Raw genomic sequence first — 25,929 nt, forward strand, 5'->3', positions numbered from 1 at the left:
TTTTCTAGTGATAAAGTGACGTAACTGATGACGTCATATGTGACTCTTCATTTTTTTTGTTGCTGTGTCAAGACTGAAATGTGAGAGCTGTACATATTGTAATGTAAATATCCGAAATAAGGCCGGCAAGATCAAATTTAACAAATATATTTTTTTTTAATTAGCATCACGGCGCTTTCTGGATGATCTAATAGCAATATATTTAAAGCTATAATAGTTAGTGCGGTGTCACTCCTCAGAGATCTGATGATCCAAATGACTGGCCATCTGGACTGGTGTTTGGCTATTTGCGCCGCTTTAGGGAAATCACTTCAGGCTTGTAGAGGCTAATAACTCTTTGAACCATGAAGACGCTATAGCGGCTCTCCCGAGAACGTCTTCTTACGCTGAAAGCCGCTTTAGCGTCTTTTACATCCATATGAGGTATGCAGTTTTGAAACCCTCATATCTCGCGAACCATTTATTATTTTTACACTACTAAGTTTTACATCGTGTGAAAGATAATATACAGGAATAATTATAATTTCAATCAAATTGAAAAAACTTTAATTTGTTCTCTATTTAACCTAGTACATTATCGACAACATTTGTAGAAGTTGAAGATAGCTTTCCAATGATACGATTAGATTGAAATTATGTTGCTCCATTCACATTTTAGAAGCATTTTTATTCGTGATCTTTTTTGTCGCAACATCGAGACTACGTCAAGGTGACGTAAATAACGACCTAACACATTAACGCCGTTGCGCGGCAACGTTACGCAATTACTTCGTCACGTAGCACGTTTACGTTCCATACGAAAAACACTTTCCCCGCAAGCTCGTAACGTCATTAACGTGAGTTCGTACTCGTGAAGCGACCAACGACTTGTAAACGATACGCGGGGAATTTACGCATTAGATCCATCCTCAAAATCTGTTCGACTAAAACACACAATATGCAGTGTTATTGCTGTTTAATTGCATAAAAATATGAAAAATGGGAATAGCAAAAATACGGCTTTCTAAAAATCCAAATATTCAACTGGAGTCGAGTCAGTGTTTATTGATGTTGGTAAGTTTTTCGGTTTAGGGATGTCTGTTGAAGAAAACAGTCTATCAGTAAATTCGGAAGTATCATTTGTCCAATCGACTGTTTGAAAGACCCGTGCGGGTTCAATGCTTCCGGATGACATGTGTGCATAGGCCCTTGCTGGCATATTATTGGCCGTTCATAAGACCTCACGTTCACAGACGTTAACGTAAGAGCATCATCTTCCATCAGATCGCCATGAGCATCGTTTTAGGTAGTCATTGCATCAGTCATTAACATACTTCTTATACCCTGCAGCCTGATTCAGACTTCTATATATCGAAACTGGGAGACCGTTCGAAGTATCTAGCAAATTACGCACAAGTTACGCACGTATATTTGTAACGCATGTACATTATGTTGGCGAGTAATTGTTTTCTTATCATTAATGACCTCCTGCTCATGCCAATCTAATGTGCGCTATAGCTAGTACCTGATGAGTAAGAATAACAAATTCAACCTGAATCAGGAACTGTTAGATTTATGGATTCGAGAAACACTGTGATTGATAAGATGCGTCACGTTTTACCATTTTATATTCAGGGACGAGGCTTCCGCATCACAGACGTAAATTGTACGTTAGGCTGAAGTTCAGTATGATGCTCAAAGTTATTCTGTTGTTGGTGACATCTTTATCCGTGGCTCATGCATGTAAGTATTGAGACTATGTTTCCCCGAAAATGAAATAGTGTCTGATTTCAATTTTCTTTCGGAAAATAACACTAGTACTCGTATTCTGGGAGGATGTCTTTTATTTTCATTTATCGAAAACAGAATTACAAAGTAGAGAATTACGATATTTTTGAATATACATGATACGAAAACCGATATTCATTTACTTATAAATAACACGTATTCATTTAAAAAAAATTGCTATCTACTAGGTCTTATTTTATATTGAAATCATTTTTAAAATTCAGGCTTGGTCTTATTTAAAAGCTAGGTCTTATTTTTAAAAAAACACGGTAATTGTTGTTACTTTCTTTCTTTGTCATCCGGACAATAGAGTCAAAATTTGTTCTTCCCAACACCGAATCAGATCCACGACTTCGAATTGCCAAATTATTAGTCCTTATACATTCACATTGATTTTTTCAGCCACCGACTGCAGCTTAATTTCAGTAATAATTTAAAAATTTTGAATACACACTGCTGGTATACTATCTTCGAGTGTTCCCAATTCGACTTAGATCTTAAGTGAATATGCACTAAGTCACGCAACGAGTTTATTATAAATTTAACAATAAACTCATGTATAACTTTCAGATTGCTCGCTTAGCTTTTATGCTAACAACCGAAGAGGCTCAAATGTCTTCACATTCGACGAGGGTCATAATGCCACAATCACTATGAGGTGTTACGGTAGCTCATCGAGTAGAGAAAGATATGATGTTTACTGGGCGTCGAACAACGTAAAATATATCGACTATGGTGTCAGAGTATACCGCCTTTACTGGGAAGCATACAGATTTTATCGCCTATCTAAATACTACAACGTAGTAGATGGTGTAAAAATCACCGGCTCAGGCGAATACACATCCACGGCAATCATTCAATTCGATTTCGACAGTATGAACACGACCTTTAACGGAAGCCGTATCGGGTTGGTAGATGCGTATTTTGGTTATCGTGTATTGGGAAGCCAAGAAATCATTGTTACATGTAAGTAATACTAAATATTATTATTCAACTATTGAAAAGTGGACCGACGGAACGTTGGCTGTTGTTGTTCTGAAAAATCGTTTTTAGGTTTTCAGTACTCAAAAGGTGAAAAAGTCGCTAATATTCAAATTCAAAAATGAGTCCTACGTGCCCCACTATTTGACGCCTTATTTTCGCTGGTTTTCATACTCCACGGCAACATCTTTATATGATATTCGTATAAATCTTTTATATTGCTGTGTTAGTCATTTGGTTTTCATGTTGAATTGCTTCTAAATATTAGTTTTTGTAAAACATATTGCATATATGTACCCAATGACCTATCGTGCAGATCATTGAATGCCTATGACCTTGTTGTCAGCGACGATGCTAATCCTAATAAAAATGTTCATTTTGTGTGGTTGAATTAATTATTTAACAGGTTGCAAGACGTCGGAGTTACCTTCATTCATAGCACCTGTTGGCACACACGACAATACAGCATGTATGGCCGATGTTCAAGTGGATTGCACATCAGGAAGTTTATTCAGAAATAGTCTAACTTATCTCCCATTCGTAACATTAACATGCAGTTCTTCTAGCAAGTGGGAGAATACCTCTAACGTGCAATGTTTACCAAGTAAGTATGACTCAAAGCGATGTGGGAACTATAGATTAATCGTTAATGCCTATTTTGAAATAACATGATCGCTTTCTGCTATATAGCAATTAAATTTGTTAGGTTTCGTTAGATCATAGATGATAATATTTGTGGGTTCAAGTTACTGTAAAAAGTGACTTTATTGAGGTTTTTGAATTCTTTTATGCAACTCAAATTCGAGTTGAAATTCGGTATTACAAAATTGACGCACAGATTTTATATTTTTTCACGTTTTTAATAATGTCATTGTATTCTATCTTTTTGTGATAGAATACATTATAGTGTAATAAATTAGCGAACATATGTTAAAGTAACTATCAGTAGATGTTGTGCGAGACTAACTCTCAATCTTTTCTCAATTCTCTCCCAATCCTTTTTAAAGTGTTTTAAACTTTTCCAACCGTATTGACGGCTTTAATCAAAATAGGTTACACCCGATATTCTTTACTTGTTCTGCAGATGAATAAATTTAAACGAATAAATTCCACGCGCACAAATACATGGTGACTTTGCATAACATTCCAAATGCAAATTTCTGCTCTGGTGATCACATTCCCCATAAGAGCTAATGTTAAAAAAAATATTTTTACATCACTTTTCTTTTTGCGCGTAGGATAGGTTTTTAATGAATAAGGTCTATTACTCACGCAAAACAAAATAATCCCACGCGCATAAATTTGCATGACATTCTAATTACTGACGTACTGACGGAAAACAATATTGGAACATTACTTCAATGCGTAGGTTATACCATGTGTAATAATTCTTGGAAACAATTTCAGCGCGCATTCGAATAGTCCTAATTAAACATCTCAATGACTGTGGTGTATGATTCACAATGAAGGCTTTTACGTATTTCTAGGGTACGTATGCCAATGCTATGACCATTAACGCCAGACACTGGTGCGTTGGAATCATAATCTGCGTTTTCCCGATATAGAAATGGACAGTTTGGTTTTAACTGAATTCCGAATGGCCCTTGGCGATGACCGAGTCACGTGACTATGCTTCACCGCTCAACTAAACGTGTCTATAACGGTACAGTATGGAACTCTTGGATGTTGCGCGAAAACGTTTATCGCGAATTCGCACATAAGATTCATTTCGTTGAGGATACGAACATTGTATACATTTCTGAGAACATCGCTTCATGATGTTAAAAAGCAATTATATTGCGCGAATGGCCTAGTTGCTAAAAAGTTAGACCAAACTATGATAATCCCACACGCATAAAACCATGGCTACTTTGCATAATACTACTAATTACTAACACAAAACAATATGTAGATTACCATGACTAAGATATAATACCATGACATGACGAGATATAATTGCGAAGGTAAAGATCACAGTAATTGTGGGGTCAAGTTACTGTAAAAAGTGACCTAATTTGAGTTTTTAGTGTTTTATTCACCGTATTATACGGACCATAAGTTGCACTTTAAATCCCTTCCTTGTCAAAAAACGACTGTGCGTCGTTATAAGCTGGTGCGTCTAATGTATGGATGATCAAGAAATGTATTGCGCTTTTTTGTTTACATTCAAAGCCAGTACCGGTTGCGTCTTATTGCCATGTTCGCCCGTTGTATGAACAAACCGTAATCCTGGCAATTTATTGACGGTGCGCCTAATAATGCCTTATGACGCACAATTCAATACTTCAGCATTTTATTTATGTTTTTTTTTGTATTCCATCTTTTGTATAAAGGGTAATAAATTAGCCCAGATATTTAATTAAAAGTGTTTCAAACTGTGTTAAAGGTTTTGGCGGTTTTCGTGATTTTCCAATTTTTTGTGTGTTCGTTGACAGAATTTTCGAGGGAAATCAAAATATTTCCCATCTCAGTATTGTTCCAGATTTCAAATTTGAAAAAAAAACACGCGCTCAAGTACATGGCGACTTTGCATAACGTTCCAATAACTGACGCAAGCAAAACAATATTGGAACATCATTACTCCAATGCGTAGGTTATCATGAATAATAATTCTTGAAAACGAATTTCGTACAAATGGTTCATTTTGTCGAAAATACGAACAATGTATACATTTCTAAGACCTCTGTTTCAGGATTATAAACGTGATGGTTATAACTGGGTCACGTGACCCAGTTGGAATGTGCGCTGAAATTCGTTTCCAAGAATGATTACTTATGGTAATCTAAGTATTGTTTGTGTTAGTAATCGAAATATTATGCAAAGTCGCCGTGGTTTTATGCGCGTAGGAATAGCATGGTTTGTAATTTTTAAGCAACTAGTAGACCATATTCACGCAATATATTTCAATTTTATATTATATAAGCAATATAAAATAAAAGGCAAATATATTGCGCGAATATGGTCTAGTTAGGCCAAACTATGAATAATCCTACGCGCATAAACCAATGGCTACTTTGCATAATATTTCAATTACTAACACAAAACAATACGTAGGTTTCCATGAGTAATCATCCTTGGTAACGAATTTCAGCGCACATTCGAATGGACCCTGACAATAACCGAGTCACGTCACTATACTTCACCGCCTAATTAAACATCTTTATTACGGTACAGTATGGAACACTTGGATGTTGCGCAAAAACGTTTTACGCGAATCCGCATAAATGGTTAATTTCGTTGATGACACGAACATTGTATACATTCCTAAGACATCCGTTTCATGATGTTAAAAAGCAATTATTTTGCGTGAATTTGACCTAGTTGCTAACAAGTTAGGCCACATCATGATAATCCCACCCGCATAAACCCACGGCTACTTTGCATAATATTTTGATTACTATCACAAAACAATACGTTGGTTAGCATGAGTAATAATTCTTGGAAAAATGGATTGTAGCGCACAGTCGAATGGTTCCTGGCAATAACTGGGTCACGTAACTATGCGTCATCGCTCAATTAAACATTAATGGCTGGGGGGCAGGGTTCCCTCTCGGTTGGCAGGTTGAGAAAGTTTGTTGTTGGTCCACCTATTGCTATTACCCGGTTAGAGCACCAAAATTTCTTCATTGGTTTTCGGGGTATGATAAACGAAAGCTTTATACTTATGCCTAATGTCAGTATGCATGCAAAACACCGATCCGTTTGGAGCTGTACATAGCTCCTTGAGATGGAGGACGGCTCACCTGACTTTGATAAACCTAACACGGTGAGTTTCAACATTTTTGGCTCATGCGGTTTACCTTCACATTCACAATCAAAACTCGTTACATTATTTCAAGAAAATGAACTTTTCTAATATTAAGTGGCACTTGAACCACTTTGGAAGATAATTTCTGAGAATACTTGTTGCCAGAAACGTTTTCCTTGATCTTGTTGACTAAAACTAACTTTGAAACTAATTTAACTGTGACATTATTGAAAATTTCAATAAACCATTCAATGCCACATGAATAAGTTATTTACAAATAATGCCTAAATAATGATGTGATAATTTATATATATGGTGTCCATGAAGTCTTAAAAAAGTCCATAACATTTTTTCAAATTGCAAATGGTATTTATCGATACCATATATTGTTCTGCACTCACAGATGTATTAAATAAGGTAAGAATACTTAAAACAATCACTGATTAAAAAACAACAAACCCGGTACTGACTTCATAACAAAATTGTAATTCTAGAGAAACTTCATGCACACCCTGTATATATATTTATATATCGTCAGGCTAATAACCGAATTGCGTAAGTCATTTTTGGCGATTTTGATTTTTTTTTATAAAATAGGTATTTATGTAATGCTGCGCACCTGTCTGTTAACTCAGATTTTATTTTAAGAATTCCAAAACCCATAATAATGGAGATTTAGTATGACATGCACATTTGTGCAATTGTTTTGAATTATCATTCAGGACCATTGTGACGTCACAAAGGCAAAATAACTTCGGCGAAGTATTGTCGAGTTTTTGCATCTCAGATTCTAGCTTAGCGCTTATAAATTTAAATTTATGTTACAGTATAGGAATGCGTGCACTTGTGATATTCACTGTCCGAGTCCAATTCACATTGGTTGGCTTTTATATCGGATGCATTGCTGTTTTATTCTTTATATTTAATCTTAGACTTATTTCAGTGGGTGTGCAGAGCGTGTTACATTGATGAAATATATCAGGGGTGGGCACAATTTTTCAGTATAGGAGCCGCATGCTGTAAGTCTGAACTTTAAAAGAGCCGCAGAATTTGTGAATTTATTAATATTATCAAAATACTATGAACAGAAAAGAAATTCACACAAGAGTCTAATAACAATAAATAGATAAACAAGGCAGCTATACTCAAATATATGCACAATTTAAGTTCATTTAATTTGTGTTTCCTTATAGCTGATTTAGGAGGGTAGGCTCATGAGAAGTTTTCATGATTCGTTTTATGGTGCTGTTTAACATTGCTGACTTTATTCTGACTTAGTAGCTTATGACAGATTAAGCACAAAAGTTTATTCTTCTGTCTGGTAAATTCGTACGTTCTTCCCATTCTGACTTGACAACTCTGTTGTCATCTTCGTACTTTCGTTTTTAATTGAGGACATATCGCACAGTAACTTAGTTAGACTAACTAACCGCAATCAAGCTGCAATACCGCCGACGCATCAATAAACATTGACCATTGTGACGAAAGCTTTGCTGACTTGACTGACTTAAATTCAAAATTCAACGCTACAGCAATTTTCATACTAAAACATAATTTGTCCTAATCATTGACGAAAACTTCATTACGACTTTTAATAAATTAAAAGAGTTTACATTGAAGTTTTTCTCTTAGTTAAAATTTGGATAATAATTTATGTTATCGAGAAGAGCGCACAAAAAGTCTGGCGAGCCGCATGCGGCTCGCGAGCCGCGGTTTGCCCACCCCTGAAATATATTTGATAAACATAAAAAATAATGTAACTGAAACAAATTAGCTATTTTGGGGATAAGACATCGTAGATACTGAGAATTACATTCGTTTTTGGAATGTTTGGTTTTCAGGACTGGTGCATATAGTCAAGTTGCAAAATTGCGTATGTCCCCAAGTCATAGACACATTTCTTTCAAGTCACAGTGCGCCATTATGACGTCACATAACTGCGTCATACAAATTAACTTAAATCCGGCTACGATCAAAAAATTGAACCATGGCAAATTATTGACTCTCAATGACATAACAATACCATTAGGTTTTTTACGTTTTTCTCAACTACTCAAAATGACTTACGCAATTCGGTTATAAGCGTGACGATATATTGTATATATACATTAATAGGTTGCCAAGAGCCGATATTAGCACGCCCGCTCTACTTATACGATTACGTCCAACCGATAACTCCAGCAGGGACCACATCTCGTATACGATGTCGCAGTGGTCAGATGTACCGAACAACAGACCCGAAATACTTTGTTAGCGGCTGGCCTACTATTGAATGTAAAGCTGATGGTGGGTGGAACGATCCTGAAGTGGCGTGTTGGACAGGTAAGACTGGATTTATGACTTCTCATTATATTTCTGAGACTCTATCGGGTATATACATTCTAAAAATTATCGACAATAAGCGCATTGATGATTATCTGTCATTTATCAAGCTAAAACCACCAAAAAACTCACTAAAACCTGCAAAAGTCTTTCTATATCTACATTGAGTGTAAGGGAAAGGGAAAGGCGGCAACCTCCAGACCCCCCAAACGTAACGTCTCTGGGTGGGGAGATATTTGAGATATGTAATATGTGATGTCGAATTATTTGGGTGCAACGCTTTAACCGCCAAACTTTACTATTCCAGGCCTTGTTATGGACTTCACAATAAAGCAAAGGCAATTTATTTCTGGATTTCAAGTCCTACTTTACTGTAAAGCAAATCATGAAGGCAATGGAGTCAAAGTTGAGTTGGGGAAAGAATTCTTTATTGCTGAGAACGTAAGTTGAAATTCAAGGGTGCATATTCATAAAAAGATTAAATGACTGTAACTTCTTATATTGAGATATTTAAAATCCGCAATTGAAAATTCTATATCAGATTCCAGTAAAAAAATGACTCATGTTTTATATCTCGACCGCGGAATCATCAAATATACCAGCTTTATATTGCCGCTCCGTTTGCAAATGACAATTTCGACTCCGTAAAATTATAATAGGCATCTCAAATGCAAATTGCCTAAACCTTCCGCCCAACCCGACGACGTGCCCCTTCTATCGCTCCTTTGTCCACTACCTTACCATTCCTACTGCCGCGCGCTCACAAAATCGAAGAAAACAAGAAGAATTGGTGGTTGGACAATGAGAGCATGGTACGATCAATCACGTCGAACGACTGCTACGATGTTTCCCTGAAAAAAGACAGAGTCTTAAGAGTCAAAAAAGAGTCTTATTTCAATTTTTTTCTGAAAAATAACACTAGGGCTGATTTTCGGGAGTTTTCTTATATTTTCATTTATCAAAAACAAAATTAGAAAGTAGAGAATCACGGGATATTTAAACATACAGAATATGAAAACCGATATCCATTTTCTTATAAATAAGATATTTATATTTAAAATAACTGCAAAACATAGACTATTGATTATTAAAACGTGTAGGAGAGATTTCTTGCTATCGACTAGGTCAAAAATAATTTCAGGCTAGGTCTTATTTCAGGGAGACGCGGTAATTATCTCACTGCGTTAATTAATAGCGTGTGTGACTTCCATTTATACACTTGCGACAGCCATGTATTGCAACTTTATAGGGTTCAAATCACATGTCCATGAAATCGAATTGCTTTGTGAATCAAAATTAAGAAAATTTCTATTTCCTAGGTTGTGTTTGAAAACATCACTATGACATCACAACACAATGGTGTCGTTGCTTCGTGTATAGAACTCGAACGATCTGGCAACGTTATTAAGAAATCAGAAACCAAATTGAACGTTCTCTGTGAGTTTCTAAATTTAATTTTATGGGTGGATTAAGTTGTGGAGCAGTTGGTTTCAACTCTTTATGGCTCGTGACACCTGTCGGAGGGTTTTAGCACTCATGCCCCTCTGTTCATAATTTCAGTGGCAATATAGCTCAAAGCTGCAAACTCCACACCCACGGGGAAATGACTGGCAATAACCGTAAGACGAATAATTACGAATGAATTTTTTTTTATCTGAAAACAAGGTTGAGCCCAAAAACACCACTTATTTGCCGGACTATAAAGCATAAACAAGTTCCTTTCGCCGAACCCTTCACAAAACTTGTATTACATGAACTGCAATTCTTCTTTTTAATGCTAAATTCACTTGTTTTAGATTCCCCAGCATTGATTTCCAAGGATTTGAATTACGCACTAGAAACCGGTAACTCTGGAGAAATTGTCATCAAATTCCAGGCAAATCCTGTTATATCACAAGGGAGTATTCATGTCTTCAAGAACGGTAATTTTATGCTCATTCCGTTCATACAGTACATACTTTTTATTTTATGAGGATAATTTAAAACACAATCCGTTTTACCTTCGTTTTTTTTATGAAGGATTTTCATGTTTCCACTCCGAACTAGGATCTAGACCAGCCATCTTGGATTTCCCGGAATGTATCTGGCTCGGTATCTATCACCAATTCATATCAAACCGAGGCCCGGGATTTGAATTCGAGACTTTTAATCCACAAGGTGTTAAATCATAAGCGTAGCCAGGGAACCTGAGGGGTCATAACCAATTTACACATTTTATCTGGCGGCCCCGAAGTATGTGTACTAAGATGGAGCACAACATGAACTCTAACCTGGTACACATACTACGTTCAGGTTGTGCGCCACCTTGTTACACATACTTCGGGAGTTTTATTTTTATTTTAATGCAATTTAGCGGCATTTACAGTAAGACATAAATTTATAAGCCCTTTTCAACACCATTTTGCTCTATTTGTGAACGATTTACTGAAAAATGGACGTATCGAATATTTTTATCGAATATATATCGAATCTAATCTCGCATACTTGGGACGTCTTATCTTATCATACGTCTTTATTGTAATTTATCCTCTTCATGCATTATTCCTACTTATCAATAGAAGTTCGGACCTTTTTTTAGCAAATTCGCATATTAACTGCTTATATTATCAAAATTATTTCTTTACGGCACAGGTACAAGCTTATCCAACTACTATCTGATGGTTGATGGCAATCTCCATTCCGTTGTTCTTCACTTTGTGAAAGTAAGACTTTGTAATATCTAACTGTATCATTCTGTTTTAAGTCGGTGGTTTTCAAACTTTTTGAGCCGCGCCACTTTTTTAGAATTTGTCAATTCTCGCACCCACGTAAAAAGTACTAGCGAACAATAAGCTACAAATAATAGAGAGTAAGACGATTGTATGGAGGGTTTTAGAATATGTGAACTAACAGTATAAAGTTGAACTCTCAAACATGCTCCACGCTGAGAATAATAAAGATACAAGCACAACAGCTCTCTGCAATTTATAAACAATAAAGAAATGTAAATATCCAGAATAAGGCGGGCAAGATCGAAGTACAACAAGTATTTTACAAGTATTTTTATTAGCTTCACGCCACCTCAAAAAACTCTCACTGTTTGAGAACCCCTGTTTTAGGTGCTAACGCCAATTTTGGCAAGGCTATCAGTTTTGACATTACCCTATTTCAACGAAATAAACTGTTATGCGATGTTTTCGTGTGTGCAATTGCTTTTTATAATCTACGGGAACACTTTTATATGAAATTCAGTAGAATTCTCGTAATATTTCTCATGACTTTCGGTAAATTTTCTTTAACATTTGGCTGAAATTTTGCTAACATGAGGGTGATCTTATTTATGAGTTGGGTTGCGCTAGACTAACTTTCTATCCTTTTATGCTAGTGGATAAATACGCATATACGGCAAGGATGCTGTAGCAGGAATAAACAGACCATACTATGCAAGTTAAAAGTCATGCTGCGCACTAACACAAATGTATTTGGGTCACGTTTCGTCTGACCAAAATCAGATTTCCTCAGACAAGCAGTTTACTTTCGTGTTTGTATATTTAAGCGTTGCTCCCTTGTTTAATACAGGTTGAAGCAGAAGATTTCGGCAACTACAAACTTATCGTACAGACTTCGACTTTTGGTCTGTCCCCGTTAACGGCAAATTTCTCCATCTCTGAGTCTGTTACAACCTCACCAAATGCTTTCAAATCAGGAGATATAGCTGCTATAGCACTCTCGGGTGTGCTCACGATCGCGCTCATTACTTTCGCCTTGACCATGGCGTATAAGAAACTTAATGGCGAAGAGAAAAGAAAAAGAAAGAGTGTAAACCCGAATGAGACTATGGTCACCTATGAACCAGGTTAGTTAAATACCGCAGAATGAGGACGCGCGGTCGCGCTCGTTACTTTCGCCGTGATCAGAGCGTATAATAAACTAAATGGCAAAGAGAAAAGATAAGAGCGCAAACCCGAATGAGACTGTGGTCACCTATGAACTAGGTAAGTTGTATATGAATTGTAGCGCCTGTTCGCTCTGAAGATGACTCCAAACAAGTGTGGTGGCACAGGTAGGCGGTTTCCAAAAGGGAGCGCTGCCGCGATTTGCTAAAGGCGCCGCAAAAATTAACGAAATTGTCTCAGAAATAACTACCTCTGAGCACAGTTACCGGCGACCAATGAAATGTCATGGGATAGAGCATAAACGATTCGCATCGTGACGTTGAATATTTCTAATGGATAAAGAATGGATTTGTTAAATCAACGTTTATTGAGTGAATTTTATTTCAGAAACACACAACTATGAAGACATCGATGGGAACAGTGGTGAAAATAATCTTGAGAGGTAAACGCTACGTTAATACAAATCATCTTATAAGAATGTGTCACCAATATGTATTTTTTTTTATTTCCTCATGGGCTTGGCGATGTGTGCTAAACTTGCCACAGCACCGCTAATCACCGTGCGTGGGTTTGCTGGACTCATCGTCGCCGTAGCGTGGTTCCCGTAACCGCTGGTCGGCTTTCTCCACCATCAAGTCCATGCATCTGAAAACAAATAACTGGCGAACTATTCCCATTCCCGACATGGACTGGTAACCGGACGAGAGGCCGTGGTTCGACATATGATTAAGCCGTACTAACGGCTTTCCTCTCCCCCGGGATAAATATGGAAATTCTATCCTATACTATCCACGCATTGTGAGATTAAGGTTTTCCTGATTATTATGAAGGTTGAAACTTTCGATGAAACAGTTTAAACCATATAGCGAACTACATACAGCCCTTTGTATTTTCATTTTAGGAGGTGCGTTTCCAAATTTTGGGAGCGATAAATATTTTGTTGTTACCGATGAAACTATTTGTAACTCATAAAAGAGTGTTATGTAGTTACCTTACCATTTACACTGGCATATAAGCCATTTTCTGACTTATGAACTTGCTCAGATTGAACATTTTTGAAAAAAAAATGTCATAAAATAACTAAAACAGTATTTATTTTACAGAGCCCACAGCGGTTACGAGAATATGCACATTGGACAGGTCCAACCTAACGCCTATCACATGCAAGATCAGAGAAGCGAACAACGTACTAAACAACTTCCGCTTAAGCCTCCGCCGTATGAAGTTGAAAACCGTTATTCGTGAACCTTTGACATTTGACTTATGACCTTATGTGAGAGAAGGAAGTCATTTTATGGGAGATGAAGAATAAAAACGTAGATTTTTTTGAAGTTTTCGCAGAGATGTGGTGTCGGAGTCCATTTGTTTTACTTCCGGATTCAAGAGTTGTAACGGGTTGATTTTACCAAATAAATCCGCGGCGTAACTTTTCTTCGACTTGCTTTTCCCGCTTTTTACTGCCAATCGAATTAAATTTTTTCGCGCTCAAAGATGGAAGAGGGGTTAAAATTAACTTTTTTTTTTGGTTTGGTTTTTTTTTTTGTTGAAGATTTTACGGTAGTTATTTTACTTTCGTGTATATTTGAACATTGCTTTCTTGTTTTAGTTTAATTAATAAATTTTTATTTATGCCTATTTATTTCATTCGAAATGCTTTAATAAGTTTAATGTATATTTGTTTCAGTTTAATGAACTTAATTTATTTCAATTTTTTTTATTCATGAACTTGAACATTGCTGTCACTGAACATTGCATTTTTGTTTTAGTTTAATTTATAGTTTAGTTCATTTTTATCTACACCTACTTATTTCGTTTTAATTGCTTTATTTTGATGGTTTTCTTTCATGTCGCATATTTTGTAGAAAGCCCAGGCACAAAACACACGCCTGTCACCGCTGAAACGTGGCGTAATTACTAACGCGTCATTACTTCAAACGTGGGAGTTTTTTTTCTCAAATCTCACAACCAGTGGCGGGGCTTTCTACAAAAGATCCAAAATTTTTATTACATATTGAAGAGAATTTAGCAAGGTTATCTTGTATTGGTGTTTTAATTAAAAAAAGCACTCCGTTCCCTGACTTTATATTAGAATTTGAAATTGCTTGGGCTAGCTAGCAGTAAAATCACTTTTATATCTCAACTTATTTTTACAATTACAATGATAATTTTCAATATTATGCAATTCAAAAGTCCTGCTACACACTAACACAAATGTATTTCTGTAACGACCAAAATCACACTCCCTCAGACAAGCAGTTCACAATAATTTTCAAATCTGTTTTTTTTTGCACTGTATTAACTTATACGCATCATGTTTTCTGTATAGCGTTACATTTTTATTTCGTTGTTACATTTTTATCTCCTTGTTTTCATCTTTCTTCATATGTTAAGACTCATGTCACTGATATTTCCATATAAACCCGCCCCTTCTCCTCAATACCTACTCCGCAGCACCACTGCTTTTACAAGTATTATATCATTTCCTCTTTTACAGCGTGACGCCAAGAAACATTTGCATACATTTCTTTAATTAGTCCTACTAGAATTAATTTAACTTCCCATTGTGTGTGTCATCAGTGGTGGGATTCAATATTTTTGTTATCTGGTTCCATCAAAAAAGTTATATTTTTTTAGCCGGTACTGTAACAAAAAGTCATGTTTTTTTTCAGTCATGCTAACCGTTTCGCTGATCTCATAAAATTCCGTGAGACGGTTCCATAGAACCGGTGCGAACCGGCTGAATCCCACCACTGTGAAGTATTAGAAATCAAGGACACTGTGCACAAAAGTTCAATGTTTACAGAAAGATGTCCTAAATAACCTGGGCACTGTTTTGTGGGTCTCCCTCTATCATAGAAGCTAACAATGACTTACAATGAAAACACTGATTGTTGCAGCATTATATTTTGCATAATTATTAATAAAACAAACATGCTCAGAACATAAAAATTATAAATTCTCTGCCAATCCATATGCCCATAACAAGTTGATGCGACTTTTTTTTATTCAGACGTTAGTTCAGTAGTTAGGTACAAGCCAACTAGGATTTCGTAACATTACAAACATTTTAGTCATTTTTCCAATGCCATGCTCAGTCTGTTCTTGTAATTTGACTATTTCAGTCATCTCTACAAACAACGTAAACAAGACTTATCGATCGAAAGTTAGGGGATCCCCCAAAACAGCGCTCTTACTCCATAGTGACACCTTGTGTCCCATCACTAATTAATTCATAACTCGCTAATTATACGACATAATTCATCCAAAATAGGCTTCTGGTCCGACATATGATGAATGCACATGCAAAATCTGGAGCAGATTCAATCTCGCTTTCGTGAGATATCGCGTGCATCTAACAGACAGACAGACAAATACCTATCAACATACTTACCGATTAAAATCGATAAGTAATTACACAGCGGTACGGGGGTATGGAGACGGAATCAATTTGTTTGTTGATGGTATTTGGGCCGTATTTTCAAATTTAATATTTTTCGTAGCCTGGCTAAAAACTATGAATTCGTCAGATATGAGATAAGAAGCTTTCTGACGTTTGAATCGAGAGCCGAGCTCGAATCTTCCAGAATAACATCTTTCAAAAATTTCGCATTCTGAGAGTAGTTGGATAAATATACACACCGGAGTCAATGTTATATAAATCCGGATTCGGAGACGGAGTGTTCACACACAATAGGAAACATTTTTCATCAATGAATCATTAGGAAAAAAAAAGTCTTATGTCAGAATTGCATTTTAAAAATATGGCTTCAATAAAAAAAAAAATTGGGAAATTTACCCCGACGAAAAAAGATGGCGGCGATTCAAAATTTTTGTCTGAACCGATTCGAACAAATTACTATTCGATTTCAATTAAAGCTAGATCGGGCAGTTGATGGTTTAGAACCCCGATTCCGAATCCACTGCTTTGACTGATGAATGATTCTTTATTTTAATCTTTTTTATTCTGATAACTCATCACTTCGTGTCCGCCTATGGTTAGAGCCATTACACATCCAATAATAATTTGAACGTTGACAATAACGTGATGAAACCTCGCTTTTGACGTCATATGATAAATTCCTAATGACGTAGCGACTGTTGACCCTTCCATAACTGTCAATATTGACGTAACTATTGTCAATAGCAACGCTGCAATACGCCTCCTTGTGGCGTCTCCTAACAATAAATTTAAGCCCCCAAAAAAGTATATAGCGCCCACTATCCATACGTGGGTTATAGGATCCCCCCCCATCAGTTTGATTTGTGTTGTCCGAAGTTCGTGGTGGTAAAGCCGGAACCAAAAACTCTCAAGCGTATAGTGGATTCCAATTATTGCCTAAAAAAACGATGTGAAATATGAAAAATAGGACCTATTGGGGGGATATGACCCCCATTTGATCTTTATCTCTCTTTTGGGGGTCATTTTCTTGCGCCGTGACAAGGTTAGGTCGTTCAAACGAAAGAAATCGGTTATACAGTGGTTCTCAAACGGTGGGACGGGCCCCACGAGGGGGACGTAGACAATTTTTTGAGGGGACGTGAAGATAATTGAGAATAAAAATATTTGTTGGATTCGATCTTGCTCGCCTTATTATGGATATTTATATTTCTTTATTGTTTAGATTAGACATTGCGATTCCATCCACGTATTTCCAACGTGTTTTTTGAATAAAACATACTTTCGCCTTACTATATAAATATATGTTATTTGTGGCTTATTGTTAGCTAGTTATTTTTGAGGTGGGGAATGAGGCTTGACAAATTCTACAACGGGGACACGGTTTCAAAAATTTGAGAATCACCAGGTTCAGAACCATCCGTAGCGGGATTCAGCCGGTTCGCATCGGTTCTATAGAACCGTCTCACGGGATTATATGAGATCAGCAAACCGGTTAGCATTACTTGTAACTCTCAATGACTCTCAGTTGTAACAGAACCGGGTGAAAAATATGACTTTTGTGATGGAACCAGCTGACAAAAAAAATGAATCCCACCATTGGTTATAATATATATAACAGCTATGAACTATGTAAGAAGTTAATGCGCGTAAGGACTTAAACTTTTATGGTTGGGTTTTGGCATATCCGATCATTGGCCGAAAAAAGTGTGTGTGTGTGGTATGGAAATATATGGCGCTTTAAACAATTTAAGTCTTTTGCGCCAGACAATTTAAATCAAATTTTTATATATGCCTATAGTACTCTCTTGGTAGATTTCACAAAATCAACAAGAGCAGGGAAAATGCTAGGGTCGCGTAAGATAGTTTTGAGTTGGAAATCAATGCCATAATCGCGGCATTTCATCTTTAGTATGCGTCTTTCATTACTATATGCACGACAGTTCATTAGAAAATGTTCTACTGTCTCTGGAACATTACAGAAATAAAAAAGGACATGAAACATCATTTAAGAAAATAGTTCTTATTTGGCATAAGACCTAATTCACCTTTGGACACGGGACTCGAGGTCTGTTAGAATATTTGCACCATTGCAGAGTCGTATTCTTTTAAATAAACTTTGTTTTATAGGATGTCAATGAGGTCTTAAAATTTTTAATATAGAAAAGTGAATTTATCGATACCATATATCAGGGCTACTGAACTGGTGGACCGCGGTCCGAATCCGGACCTTCTGGGTATTCGATTCGGACCGCGCCTAATTCTTAATTCTGGATCATTAGCCCCACTTTTATATGAAAAGAACTATAACGCCATAAGAAACAATCTTGATTATCTAATAATCATTAGTCGGCCGAGGAAGTGCGTGTTTAAGGATGCCGAACTATAATTTCTGGAAAGACCGGACCCAAATAATTTTTGAAGTTTTGTATGCGGATCTTTGGTAAAAATAGTTGAGTAGCCATGGCCGTCACAAAAGTAAAAATACTTAAACAATTACTGATTGTGAAGGGAGTCAAACACTTTTTGAAATTGTGAGAAGACTTTATGGACACCCTGTATTTAATTTTTTTTTTTTCAATTGTTCCACTTCATTCAATACACCTTTATGACCCAACAAACTATATGGTATCGATGAATTCCCCTTGCAATTTAAAATGTTCCGAGACTTTGAGACCATTACTAAAAATAATTGAAATGTCCAGCCTTGGTAGACGCATGCGAAAACAAATAAATAACTGGCTAACTAATCCCATACCCGACATGGACTGGTAACCGGACAAAAGACCGTTTTCGCCATATGATTAAGCCGTATTATCAGCTTATCTCCCCAAGATAAATATGTAAATCCTATTTTATGTCTAAATACTCACCCGTCCAAGCACAATCGCATAGGATTGAGTTCCTTCCATAATGGTACCTGCTCTGTCTTGGAAATCTCCCATGCCGGATAACTGGAACACTCCTCCGATCACTGCAGCGTACTTCAAAATATTCACAAGATTGACGTCACGGTTGATGTGCCTGGGGTATTCTCCTGAAATTTTTTTCAGAGTTTTCAGTCGAAGGTTGACCTGTGTTTATGGCACATGGCATCGTCTTTATTCTCGGGAGGTACAAAAGTGGCGCGTCAACACCTTTCGGTATTCTGATCTATTCTGAGAAGTGTTTTATTCCGAAAAAATACCAGTCAAGTTTGGTTACAGAGAGAAATGCGCATCAAGTATAATAGCAGTAGCCGTATAACCCATAAGTGTGAACGTTATGTTGTTTTGTTGACATTGCCTGGATCCCACATGCGCGTTCATAAAAATTAAAAAGCATAAATACGAAATTGAGTTTTATTTGAAGCAATTTTTTCCTGTAAGGACGCAGTGAGTTTTTGCGCCGATCAAACAAAAAAGTTTTTAGTCGTAGTTTGACCGAGTATATATGCGTCGTGGAATCGTCTTGCCTTTCTACTTGTGTGGTATAGAAGTGGTTTGACAACATCAGGGCTGTCCAACCCGTGGCCCGTATAAGATTTCCGAGTGGCCCGCGCAGTATTTTTCGAAATTGAATAAACCAAACTTAAACCGATGTCTTCCACAAATTTGAGCCACAATTGACATCTTCCTTAAAAAATTAGGTCAAATATTCCTTGTTTAAACGCGCGACAGACACGACTAAATGAAAATTTTCGAGACCTCGTTTTCAACTTACTTCGGCTGCAGAGAGCACTGATATGGACGATTTGTCTATTTCAGCCTGTTGTATTCAACCTCCCTTCATAACGAGCCGTAAACTTTATATAGGGCAAGGTGTGTTTCGTGATTTTGATTTGTTTGTTCTGGCCATCTCTCGTACATCATCCCAATATCGGCTCTCCTTTATCACACATACCAAGTCTTGTGCTCTGGTCGACATCCATGTTTTTTTTATTTCTCAAAGAACCGCGCGTTCTGCTCAACAAAATCGAAAGCTATTGTGCGATCGTTGGTCGAGGAAAATTATAGGAATAAATTTGCAACCCAAATTTAATTCATTATGATTATTATCTTTCGCTTTGGTCATCCTTATCGCCACCGTAAAATAAAAAGTGTAGAATATATTTGCTACTGGCTCCGGTATAAATTGTTTTTCCTGTTTGTATTTTTCTATCGTGTGTATGTTATTTTTAAACTTAAATTGAAGTTAAATAAAGCTTCTGAAATTTAGTCACTGCGTAAAAATGCGTGCATATTGTGTTCAGATATTCGCAATAGCTTTGTGCAATCCAAGCGTTTGATTCAGCGACGCGCAAATTCTAACGTAAATCAAAGCTGGTATATAGACATATTTAAGTTTGCGGCCCGCAGTGAAATTCCTCATGTGAAAGTGGTCCGCGGCACAAAATGATTGCACATGCCTGGACTGCACCTTTCCGTATTCTGCTTTGATGCCTAGTTACTTATCGATTTTAATCGGTAAGTATGTTGATAGGTATTTGTCTGTGTGTCTGTTAGATGCACGCGATATCTCACGAAAACGAGATTGAATCCGCTCCAGATTTTTCATGTGAATTCATCATATCTCGGACCAGAAGCCTATTGATTTTGGGCGAATTATGTCGTATAATTAGCGAGTTATTAATCAATTAGTGATGGGACACAAGGTGTCACTATGGAGTAAGAGCGCTGTTTTGGGATCCCCTAACTTTCGATCGATAAGTCTTCGGTCTCTGACCGGTATTCTCGTTTATATAAATTGTTTTTGTTAGGGCGTCTATCGTGTTTATGGGGTCTGGGCGGCATCGCTTTGGTCGTTTTAAAATTTGTATGACTTCTCATTTCAGTATTCTGGCGGCACATTTTGTAGGTTCGTCTTGAATTATCGTTCACACCACAGAAATTTCAAATAAAATACGGCAAATAAACTCGCTCCTTTGGTACTGAAAATTTAAAGACTACTTAACTCTACCCCTTCACGTACTAGGAGTGTTGGATTCAAAACCTTTTTGAACTCACCTATTCCCCCTTCTCCGACTGGGTGATGTACAACGAATGTTAACAAACCGTAGGTGATGATCATACCGGTACAAGATGCCTGTGTTCGATAATTCAGTAGAATTCTAAAATATGAAAAACGAATTACAGCTTTGTCTGAAATCATTCTTTTAGAACAAGATTCGTAATCTGGACTAAATTATTTAATAGTATATTCAGCAACGGCTTAATTCATTTAAATTGAAAAAGCAATCCGAAACTTTTTTGCGTTTGTAGTACGCAGTATGGGGATGAATTAGACCGTCATCATAAAATCATGAACTACTAACAAGCGCCACTCTAGTCTTCGACCTTTGTCTGAAAAAAGATTACTCGATAGTTTCTCAATAGATCAATGGAACTCATCAAATTTCATTGTTTGCACGTAACTTTACTCTGGCGTGACATTAAATACGTAAATCATATCCATCTTAGAGTGAGCATATGTCGTCAGTGGCGACTCGCCACGCTCCGGGAAAATTCCTATAAAACTGCTATTTATGACAACATAAAATCCATTAAGTAATACTTATGACGTCATCATCGGAAGACGAATTCCTTACCAAGCTTACCTTGTACCGAAATATGCATAGACAATCGCTACCAAGTAAACTAATTTAGTTGGCAATCCCAAATCTTTAAAGTAGGCTTCACGCACTTCATGCGACCACATCCACCACCATGCATCGGCGAGTATACACAATGCTGTTGATATGCTTATAAAATAAAAAATGTATTTTAACGATTTCTATTAGGATTTTCATACTTAGTTATCCTCTGTCTATGTCGGTGAAGAGTTAATTAGTTAAATGCACTAACGGAAAGAAGTGTCATTTTGTAGTTCCTTGAGCGACCTCGCGACAGCAAATAGTAAAGTGATCAGCGGCGTATCTATGGTATGGCAGTAATGGTTAATTGGGCGCAAAAGCGAAGAACGTTTTCATCGTAAAATGTTTTCAATAAAATAATTTTGAATAAGAAATAATTGAAACTCGTATTATTACTTAAATAATAAGGAACAAGCGCATCTCAATTCAACAACATTTGGTAAAATTGTCAGTCAACGATCAAGGGGCGCATTTTTTAACTTAGCCAAGGGCGCTCATTTACGTGACACTGCCATTAATTTCCTTTATTATTATCACTGGATTTGACTCTATGAACCCACGCAAGGCAAAACGTGATGCTAGCATGCTCTTATTGCTTAAATGAAAGACTTTAAAATATAAAGAACAAAGGTTGAAGCGATTTGGAGTACAAGCCCTACAAACTGCCAGAAAGGGGAAACATTATTTATTTAAATGAATAGACTTTAACGCAAAATCAATGCGCCGGATTCAATCAGAGTTAAATTTTCACGTTTCCTGTGTCTAAAAATTGATTCCACTCACAACCACAGATCGACGCTAATCAATATATATCGCAAGTCATATTAGAAAAAAACTTACCGGCAAATTTCTAAGATCGTTCTTTGAAGCGAGGACAGAACCATATTCTGTATCTTGTATATATATATATGTATTTCTATAGGTAAATATTCTAAAGTAATGATAGTAGCGATTTAGACCAGACTTTTAAAATTGTCGACATTACATGTGAATAGTATAGTTCAATGGGGTAGGTCAGATGCAATTGGTTGGAACTTTAATATCCTGTCTCGTTTTCATTGTTTCGAAATTTAGTTTTATTACGAGTAGAGCACATCCGAGACATGCACACCAGAAAACAAACATCGGAGAACTTTCCGTGCAATTCATTTTCGGTTCTTGCAGAAAATTGGAAATTCAGGAAAAGTACTATATATAATAAAACTTTTCTCGGCATTTAACGTAGAAAACCATGTTACGTAGGAGTACCAATGGTTCAGCAAATGGTAACAAGGGGCACCGCGATCGTTGAAAACGACGAAATCAGGAAGTTCTATTTAAAACCAGGGTGTTTTAACATCTCAACAACTGTTATTTTATAATTATTAAGTAATTTGATATTGACGAAATTTGGGTGCTGTAAACAAAACTTTAATTGATCTATGGCAGGAATCACCAAACTTCACCAGACTCAAACTGTGTTGAAACGGGCCGGATGAATATTTTTGTCAATGCAATACAATAAATTCACAAAAGTTGGGAAATTCATCCAATTTATTTAACAATATATATTCTACATTTCTGAAGACTTGAATAATAAATTCTATCTATATATCGCAAAATATATATCGACGCTTTTGAAAATTACGCTCCAGTTATACGTAGTGCAAATTAATGATATTTTCTATGGACACCAATAAAATTTATATGGACGTGTGTATTTCTTTCCTAACGTGATATTTACCAATTTTTATGAAGTTTGTACAATCAGAACATCGTTAATTATTACCAACAATAAACCACTGTCAAACTATCATGCACAACACCAGCGTTTATTTGCGACGATCTTTCGGCGGTGTCAATGACCGTTGCTAGAATAAAATCCTGAAATAGTCTCAGTCTTCAAACGGTTCAAAAACGTTGATTCCGCTGATTCGCCAACCTTCAAATTTTACCAAGAATGCCGGTATATAAAAGCATCCATTTTCATAATGCATTAACGATTTGGCGGGCATAAGAGTCTAAACAAGTACGGATCTTCCTTTTAACTTGTATTAAGCCTAAAATCTCGGATCTTTCGAACAAAACCCCTTACACTAATGCAAAAATGTGAGATTCGAAAAAAACATCCACCTCCGGGTTTCAAGATAATAAATTAGTAATTATGCAGTCAAGATTAGGAATGATTTGAAGATCTAAATATCCAGCGCTATCTGCATTTCTAATCATAGCTGGACGAATAATATTTTTCCTTTTTCGAGCATTGGCGGGGGCTTTGCCTAAAGCTCATGCCCAATCTTTAGCTAGCTATTCTAATCTGCCACATAAACGTCACGATTCTCTGTCGCATAACCTTGCCTTCGTTAGCAACGAAATTTCAGTCAAAATCCTAGAAACGAGTGATGATAAGTGTATCTTAGAAACGCAGGGCCATAAAGGAACAACGATAATATATGACGTAAAAAAGGGGGTGTACAACATTTTTGTCGGTGGGCAATATAACCAACTTCAGACATCTATAGCACGGCCACACAATAAATTAATAAATCCTTTTGCAGAACGCCGAACAACGGGAAAGGCAAGAGAAGAGAATACTGCTATTGTTTAGCCTTGTAGTAATAAAGTCAACTGGGAAACGGCGAACGATTCAACGCAGCGACAACTGCGAAGAACTTTTACCCATGTGAGCAGTGAGCACCATGAGCTGTCGGATTAGGATTTTATGCTTGATGGGTAATAATCAGAGTGTTGACAAGGGCTACACTGAATGGCTTGGCGGGCTGGGTTGTGACCCTCGGGACGATTGTCGCACACCTGTCCCCGCCACTAATGCAAAATCAACACCCCCGCCACGTTTCAAGTACTGCAGATTGCGCTTGCCACGTTAGCGTTGGAGGGAGTTATTTTTGGCGAGCCTTTCTACAAAAGACCCCTATGTTCACATTAAATTACGATAAAAAGTAATATATGCTAACTTGAGCAATGTGATGATCTAGCTTGTCTTTTTGAATATAAACAATCAAACATAAACGATCGGAGAATCTTTTGTACAAAGTCCCCGCCACCGCTCAAAAAAAAAATGGGGCTCCCGAAGTATGCGAACCAAGATGGCGGACATCGGAATGTAATATGTGTACTAGGTTAGGGTTAGGCCTTAATTTTAGGTATAAATACTACGGGAGGCTCTTGGCTAGTCTTCGAACTGATAATAGGACTAAAATAAGGAAAATTGGAAAAAAATTATCGCCTAACCCTAACCTGTTACCCATGTTACGTTCCGATGTCCGCCATCTTGGTTCGCATACTCCGGGAGCACCAAAAAAAAATAGTAATTAACCAGTTGCGGTTATGGCGAGAGCTAGGAACGCAGACTGCGCTGGAAATCCCAATTTTCAAATCATTCCGAACCCGAACCGTAATAGGGCTGGGCATTTCGAATCGAATAGTAAATTATTCGAATCGGTTCAGAGCAAAATTTCGAATCGCCGCCATCTTGTTTTTTTCCTTTCCGCCAATTGTCGAGGTAAATTTCTAAATTTTTTTTTTATGGAAGTCATATTTTTCAACGCAATTCTGACATATGACTCATTTCTGTAGTGAGTTATTGATGAAAACGTATTTTTTATTGTGTGTGAACGCTCAGCAATCTGTCTGAGTGATATATTTTACGTTTCTAGTAATTTATGTGTCTGGAGGGCCAAATACAAGAAGACAGTTACATACAATTATATATCTCCCAAGTATTCGAGATTCGATTCGATTCGGAAAAAAAATATTCGATTCGATTCTGAAATCATCAAGTATTAAAAATGCCCAGCCCTAACACTACTAATTTTTTTTATTTTAAAACACGAGATCTTTTTTTTTTCTCAAATCTCACATTTTTGCATTAGTGGCGGAGCCTTTGTACAAACGATCTCAATTGCACTAGCACTCTCTCAACGTTGATGCTAACGAATTTTATCAGCATACGCCATGTCTAAACGCTATTTATTTTTAGAGATTTTTAGGAGATAGATTGATATTTCCGCGTCGGATTTTGAATATCTCCTAACGCAGGGTGATGGCGTACAGTTTGGGAATTACCGGCTTACTGACTAGCTTTGGAGTACCATCGGTCCAGTTAGCTAAGTCGTATTGCTTTTGCCATTGTGATTTATCCTTACAACACAAATGACGCCAGTTGATAGATACCTTTCCGAGCGAGGCTTAAGAACATTTCAAGGCAAGACTGTTAAAAATAGCTTTA

General features: G+C 36.8%; 2 protein-coding genes across 2 annotated transcripts; one reads left to right on the forward strand and one right to left on the reverse strand.

Moving 5' to 3' along the window:
* The first annotated feature begins 1,595 nt into the window (after window positions 1-1,595).
* On the forward strand, window positions 1,596-14,210 carry LOC120346031 (uncharacterized). The gene is made up of 11 exons (XM_039415664.2): window positions 1,596-1,722; window positions 2,338-2,733; window positions 3,155-3,352; window positions 8,612-8,818; window positions 9,126-9,259; window positions 10,138-10,255; window positions 10,615-10,740; window positions 11,450-11,520; window positions 12,377-12,653; window positions 13,081-13,135; window positions 13,797-14,210. The coding sequence occupies exons 1-11, from the start codon at window positions 1,668-1,670 to the stop codon at window positions 13,936-13,938; spliced, it is 1,779 nt and encodes a 592-aa protein (XP_039271598.2). The 5' UTR covers window positions 1,596-1,667; the 3' UTR covers window positions 13,939-14,210.
* Window positions 14,211-16,642: 2,432 nt separating this feature from the next.
* LOC120345883 (uncharacterized) lies at window positions 16,643-22,628 on the reverse strand. Its single transcript, XM_078115647.1, has 5 exons — window positions 22,542-22,628; window positions 21,666-21,809; window positions 21,076-21,179; window positions 18,964-19,127; window positions 16,643-17,029 (listed from the first exon to the last, which is right to left on the reverse strand). Exons 1-5 carry the CDS (start codon window positions 22,583-22,585, stop codon window positions 16,643-16,645), a joined length of 843 nt encoding a protein of 280 aa, XP_077971773.1. The 5' UTR covers window positions 22,586-22,628.
* Between the last annotated feature and the right edge of the window lie 3,301 nt (window positions 22,629-25,929).

The sequence above is a fragment of the Styela clava genome, chromosome 8, assembly GCF_964204865.1.
Source record: "Styela clava chromosome 8, kaStyClav1.hap1.2, whole genome shotgun sequence".
Classification (NCBI taxonomy): Eukaryota; Metazoa; Chordata; class Ascidiacea; order Stolidobranchia; family Styelidae; genus Styela; species Styela clava.

Excerpts from the sequence above, each read along its gene's own strand:
- LOC120346031 (XM_039415664.2), top strand. The coding sequence starts at position 1,668 with ATGATGCTCAAAGTTATTCTGTTGTTGGTGACATCTTTATCCGTGGCT. Across the intron at positions 10,741-11,449 it reads TATTCATGTCTTCAAGAACG|GTACAAGCTTATCCAACTAC; the intron begins GTAATTTTATGC and ends TTTACGGCACAG. Across the intron at positions 11,521-12,376 it reads TTGTTCTTCACTTTGTGAAA|GTTGAAGCAGAAGATTTCGG; the intron begins GTAAGACTTTGT and ends TGTTTAATACAG.
- LOC120345883 (XM_078115647.1), bottom strand. The coding sequence starts at position 22,585 with ATGGTTCTGTCCTCGCTTCAAAGAACGATCTTAGAAATTTGCCG. Across the intron at positions 21,810-22,541 it reads ACGATCTTAGAAATTTGCCG|CATATCAACAGCATTGTGTA; the intron begins GTAAGTTTTTTT and ends TTATTTTATAAG. Across the intron at positions 17,030-18,963 it reads ATGCGATTGTGCTTGGACGG|GCAATAATTGGAATCCACTA; the intron begins GTGAGTATTTAG and ends TCGTTTTTTTAG.